Here is a 6,827-nt window from a genome sequence, read left to right on the forward strand (position 1 = left end):
AGATTTTGTGCCGTATGGTCAAGAGAAAAATGTAAGTGTAAAGATCTACTTTGTCTTGCGTACTTGAAAGTGGTTAGGTGATATTAAGTGTTCTTAATCTTTTACACAGACTGATTTGAAGAAAAGTCCTCAACTGCCCATCAAGAAACTAGAAGCGAAACTTCTACCAGGTAAGAAAGAAAAAAGGTGCATCAGTTCTTTTGGCAAACAACTCATAACCGTCACAGGGTTGGGGTGGTGTTGCTTAGTAGTTGAAGATATGGTCTTGCAACTGAATGTTTGTTTCGAACCCCGTTGGCCTGTTTCATAAAGCCAGTTTCAGTGGCTATCCATTTAAGTTTGAGCAAACTCAGTTTTTTCAGGTTCAAGAAGATGGATTGTTTTTACTTGTGTTCGTCACCATTATAAGATCAGCTGTGAGCAAAGTGACATATCTAACGCATTAAAGTCACTCACTGCATTTCTTCTCCAAATTAAAGTAGTTCACAGCTTAAGCAATTAAGAAGAGCATAGACACTCATTAAATGTGTTGAAATTAGTTTTTGGGCCATATATGTTCAAGAGAAAAATGTAAGTGTAAAGATGGATTGGTGATTTGAAGCATTTATTGTTATTCTATCCTTAAAGGAACACTCCACTATTTTTGAAAATAGGCACATTTTCCAACTCCCCTAGAGTTAAACAGTTGAGTTTTACTGTTTTCAAATCCATTCAGCCGATCTCCGGGTCTGGCGGTAACACTTTTAGCTGCAGTTTAAAATCAGATAATTTAATCTGATTAGACTGCTAGCATCTCGCTCAAAAATGACCAAAGAGTTTCTATATTTTTCCTATTTAAAACTTGACTCTTCTTCTAGACAGCATTTTAATGCCTCACTTCATTATTTGTGAATTGTAAATAAAGCAGGTGTAAGGCTAAGAGGATATTATTTTTTAATTATTGACTTTCTCTCTCATGTTGTACCAAACATGTATGTCTTTCATTCATCTGTGGAATGAGAATGGTTAAAGTTCCACTTTCATGATCCATTTATGGTGATTTTGCATCATTTTTGAAGTAGCTCCAGAAGAGCAACTGGTACATTTCTAACAAAAGTCTTGTTAGAAATGTACTAGTTGCTCTTCTGGAGCTATGCTTCAAAAATGATGCAAAATCACCATAAATGGATCATAAAAGTGGACATTATGTCTTATTCTCTATATTCCATGTGTTCTAAATCCATGTGATAGATTTGAGTGAGAAACAGGAACAGAAACATATTAGGCTTGTTTGAAGGCGAGGGTAGGCGGCTGCAGTGAGGGGAGGAGTGAAATAAGCGCAGTCAAGACGGACAGTTCTGACCTCTCGAAGTGGAGCAGATACCTACGAGAACAAAGACAGATATCGCGTTATTCTCACTCATGTGCTGTGCTGCTGATAAACATGATATAATTTCAGTTCTGTTGCTTTTATATGAAAATAAATATGATGAACAAGACACTCAAAGTGCTTGCTATTTAATTCCATATGAAAGGTGTATTTATCATCCATTTTTACTTTAATACAAACATGTATTTGAGATATTTATAGAAATATGACAACAGTCACATATCTCACACAGAGATCACACTGTCATAGTGTTTGGGAACATTCATGCATAATTTAAATACATAATCACATGAAATCAGATAAAAAATCAAACATTTTAGAACGCAGCATCACAGTTGTCTGAACCAATGAGCATTAAGCTGTGTCGTTTCCCATCATGCTTTTGATCAGCGCAGTCGGTGGAGAGCAGCTGCGCTCGACTGCACAATCCGACACAGCCGCCTCGCTATCGCGAGAGTTTCTTGGCACACGTCAGCATGACATCAGAGCAAGTCGGACGTACCTCGGACACTTTTCTAACCGGCATGCATCTCGCTGTGACCGCCGGTGATCGGTTCTGCGCAGATTTTGCTCATCTCAAACAAGCCTATTATCACTGATAATCTTGTTCTCTTGAGAATTGCTGTAACCAGCATTGTGAACTGTATCTCTTCAATCATAACCGAAATATAGCCGCTGCGACTACATTAATCCAGATAGGCTATATTTGAAAACAGCTCTTTCATTTCGAAATGCTCTCTGTCCACACTTGTTTCCAAAATGTACTCATCTAATACCTCAGTTTTCACAGTGCGCACTACAATGCGAAGACAGCATTTGCAACTTTATGCACTTAGGAGAGCATCTTCAAAAAGCCACCTTAGTGTGGACTGAAGGCCAAAACTCAGAGAAAAAGATGTTTTCAAATGCTTCCGGATTACTGTAGATTTAGCTTCAGACCAGTTTTGTGAATTGGATTAACTGGTTCATTAAAAGATCTAACTCAAAAGAATGATTTAATTACGAAAAAAATCCAAAGCTAAAATTTGATTCAGAAGACTATAACAAAACATATAAATCATATAGACTTCTCTTCTCTTTTCTTTTGTTTTTGACTTTTTGAAGCTTTGAAATGTTTTAATTTTTTTGTAATTGCATGGAAAAGAGTGACCAGTGCATGGTGCCTTCCATGAAAGAAAGTCATATTGGTTTTGAACAACATGAGAGTGAGTAAATGATGAGAGAATTTCATAATTTTGGGTAACCTATTCCTTTAAATCAGCTCTCATGCAGAATGTAAATATTTGTTGCTTCTATGGCAGCATTGAGAACATTTACCTTTTCATTTACATTTAAATTCGTTTAGCAGATGCTTTCATCCAAAGCGACTTACAAATGAGGACAATTAAACCAACAAAAGGCCAACAATATGTAAGTGCTTGGGCAAGTCACAGTTTGTCTAACACATTACATGTAGCAAAGTTAAATAATAGGAAAAAATAGATAGATAGAATAGAAAGTGTTAATTTCCATTTCTTGAAAATGGCTAAAGACTGCTCGGGTTGAGTTCAGCGGGTCATTCCACCAGCAGGGAACAGTGAAGGTAAAGGTCAGTGAAAGTGATTTTGTGCCTCTTTGGGATGGCACCACAATGCGCTGTTCACTTCTGGAGTGCACAGAAGCCTGAACTAGTTTAGGCATATGGGTGCAGAGCTAGTGGTTGATCTGTGGGCAAGCATCAGACTGATAAATTGATAAAGCAGCTTGTTTGGCTCTTGTTTGCTCAGCTTTAACACTTTCAAAACTCGTTCGATGTCTGCTAAATCAAGAGGTCAATATCATGATGACGTGTCTGTAGGACATGGATTCTGTTCCATCATGGTTTTAAAAATGTGATCTACCTGTTCCTGTATGTCTTATAATTGCCATTGCCAAGTGCACCTGAATTGGGTGTGTACCCATTTACCTTTAATCCTAATGTCCTGGTTCTTCTGAATAAAGGCTTCATGTTCTGACAGGTAGTTTCAACCTCACAGTCTTATTATACCTGTGAGGCTTTGCCTTTTGTTCTGTCCTAACCTTTCTAACCCATGCAATGGCAGATCAGCTATTTCCAAGCCATTAACAACACTTATCAGCTCCCCCTCTGTGATGGCAGAGGTTTTAATGCATCCGGACAGTTTCTCTGTTCCTAGAAGTGTTGGGAAACGCACAGAAAGGCGACTATAGTGCCGTGGTGTCTGGAGAAGGACTCTGCGTTTAGGCGTTCACTCCTTATAATTAAGCCTTCCCTGTTTCCAAAATAGATGTACTGTGCATTTTTTAGTTCTTCATCTGAAAGTAAAACTAAACCTCCCTTGTCACTGTGTTTTGTGAACTGTGGTGATAGTAGGGTGGCACGCAGTGTGGTGAAGTTACTGCATTTACAACAGTACTACATTTACTGCAGTTAGGCCTACCTCTTTTTTTTTAAAGAAAGTATTTACTTTTATTTAGCAAGTACATGTGAAATTGAGCAAAAGTGACAGTTAAGACATTTATAATGTTACAAAAGATTTTTCAAATAAAATGATGTAAAATACATATTTCAATAAATAAAAAAACACTTATTTTGAATTTTCAAAACAATTGTTTACTGTTTTTACAATTTTACAATAATTTTACTGTTTAAACTGTATTTTTGATAAAAATAAATGCAGCCTTGGTGAGACTTCTTTCAGAAACATAAAAAAAGGTCTTACCTACCCCAAACTTGTGAATAGTAGTATATCTTGTAGGTCTATTTACGCTAAGTCAACATGGATATAATACTTGCAGTGCACATACAATATAATAATTAATTAATAAAAGTTTGCATTTATTTATGTTTCACTCAATCTAACTTGTGTTCCTGTTCCTGAATTCTTGCAGGAATTAAAATTCTGTTCTATTTCGAAATAAAATTGAAAAAAAAAAAAAAGTCCAAATCTGTCATTTTAAAGGCACGTTTCACAGCAATTTCAGCATCACGTTGTAATTTACAGTATGAAAAATAGACACTTTCTGTGTCTGTGTTTGCCGACATGTAAAGAAAATAGACTTATAGTCTGTCTTAGTCATTCTCTAAGGATTGTTTTAGTCCTGCATGTGGTGACATTTTAGTAGAATGTATCTATTCAGATTGACCTACTTGACTGCTCCATTTAAATCTCTCCACCGCTCTACACACACATGGAGGCCCAATGTGCCTAGTCATCTCAACAAAACAAGCCCGTTGTCTCATGAACAGTGTTCTTTTACAAACCCACGCACACATTCTCTCTCTCTCTCTCTCTCTCTCTCTGTTTGGCATCTTGTTATCATGTTGCTCTAATCCATTTACGTGTAACTTTTGCAGCACAATGCAACAAGAGAGAATTCCTGTTCTGAACTCGATCCGATCTTAAGAACAGCCTGTGCTACACTTGCGGTATTCAGCATCTTCTCTCCGTGCTTTAGCCATCAACACCATTTTAACTTTTAACTCTGCTATAATTGCTGTACACATTCAAAGCTAAAAAAAATGCAACCAAAAGTGTACTGATAAAACATGCCAGCCACCTAAACACCCCTTTTCTAACCGGATGTAAACACAGGAAGCCTGATATCATGATCATATCTAAATATTTGATGCTGTGATTTTTAGGTGCAGACTACCTTTAACTTGTCATGGGTCGTTTAATAAAGTAGTTTTAAAGGGGTCATATGATGTTGCTAAAAAGAACATTATGTTGTGTATTTGGTTTAATGCAATGTGTTTATGCGGTTTAAGGTTAAAAAAACACATTATTTTCCACATAATGTACATTATTGTTTCCCCACCTTTCTGAAACATGTCGATTTTTACAAAGCTCATCGGTTTGAAAAGCGAGGTGTGCTCTGATTGGCCAGCTATCCAGTGAATTGTGATTGGCTGAATACCTCAAGCGTGTGACGGAAATGTTATGTCCCTACCATACTGTAATGCCCTGTCCCGGCGCGATGAGACAACACCAATAAAACCCATTACAAACGAGGCATTTGTTGCATCCAGTAGGGACATAATTACTGATTATAATGACTTGTACTGTCTTTTTACGTGTTGCGTATCGCGCCGCGTAAACATAAAACAATGTCTGCATTTGTGATCGGAAAAACGACAAACAACAAGAGCTACTCTACACTGCCCAAAACTCGCATTTGAATCGTCAGTGGCAAATTCTTTATATATAAAAAACGTACTTACAGTCTGTGAGTCAGAAGCGCCAGACTGTCCTTGCAAAGTTGGAACTGCCCCACTTTATAGAAACAGCCTTTGTGCACAGCATTGTAGGCTAATCTGCAGGTTCAGGAAACGGTCCTCTGTAAAATGCATTGCACACATCTGAATATTTGGGTTAAACTGTTCTGGAACAGTGTTGTAAATACAACTTAACCACTGATTTCTAGTTGTGTCCTCTTTTGGAAGGCCAAACAAAGTAGTTTCGCTTTCACAACAAAACGCACAGCGTCACACACAGTGGGCTTAAGTGAGCGAAGGCCGGCAGGCTTGAGAACGGCGCTGCCAGCGGGCTTGTGACAACCCCGGGCTGGACTCCGCTTCGTCCACGGTGAAAGCCGATCCGGCGATCCACAGCATGAAGTTGATGTACAGTGGTGTGAAAAAGTGTTGGCCCCCTTCCGGTTTTTTTTTTTTTTGCATATTTGTCACACTTAAAAGATTCAGGTCATCAAACTAATTTTAATATTACACAAAGATAATGCAAGTAAATACAAAATGCAGTTTTTAAATTATTATTTATTTTATTAAGGGAAAAAAACTGTCCAAACCTGCCTGGCCTTACGTGAAAAAGTAATTGCCCCCTAAATCTAATAACTGGTTGTGCCACGGTTTGCCGCAACAACTGCAATCGAGCGTTTGCGATAACTGGCAATCAGTCTTTCACATCGCTGTTTAAACATTTCAATCGGATTTAAGTCTGGACTTTGATTTGGCCACTCCAAAACCGTAATTTAGTTTTTCTTGAGCCATTCAGAGGTGGACTTGCTGGTGTGTTTGGGATCATTGTCCTGCTACATAACCCAAGTGCGCTTGAGCTTGAGGTCACAAACTGATGGCCGAACATTCTCCTTCAGGATTTTCTGATAGAGTGCAGAATTCATGGTTCCATCAATTATGGCAAGTTGTCCAGGTCCTGAAGCTGCAAAGCAGCCCCAGATCATCACACTACCACCACCATGTTTGACTGTTGGTATGATATTCTTTTTATGAAATGCTGTGTGGGTTTTTATGCCAGATGTAACGGAACACACACCTTCCAAAAAGTTCAACTTTTGTCTCATCAGTCCACAGAATATTTGCCCAAAAGTCTTGGGGATAATCAAGATATTTTTTGGCAAATGAGAGACGAGCCTTTGTGTTCTTTTTGGTCAGCAGGCCTTTTGCCTTGGAACTCTCCCATGGATGACGTTTTTGCCCAGT

The 6,827-nt window shown here is 38.2% G+C and overlaps 1 protein-coding gene across 1 annotated transcript in view; it reads left to right on the top strand.

The window, feature by feature from the left end:
* LOC107586029 (myotubularin-related protein 10-like) overlaps nucleotides 1-6,827 on the top strand; it is a 30,535-nt gene that overhangs the window by 1,140 nt on the left and 22,568 nt on the right. The window contains exon 2 of the mRNA XM_016273241.1: nucleotides 110-170. Coding sequence (XP_016128727.1) covers nucleotides 110-170 — 61 coding nt within the window. The remainder of the gene's footprint in view (nucleotides 1-109; nucleotides 171-6,827) is intronic.

This window comes from Sinocyclocheilus grahami, unplaced genomic scaffold (genome assembly GCF_001515645.1).
Source record: "Sinocyclocheilus grahami isolate Dianchi unplaced genomic scaffold, SAMN03320097.WGS_v1.1 scaffold76.1, whole genome shotgun sequence".
In the NCBI taxonomy this organism is placed as follows: domain Eukaryota; kingdom Metazoa; phylum Chordata; class Actinopteri; order Cypriniformes; family Cyprinidae; genus Sinocyclocheilus; species Sinocyclocheilus grahami.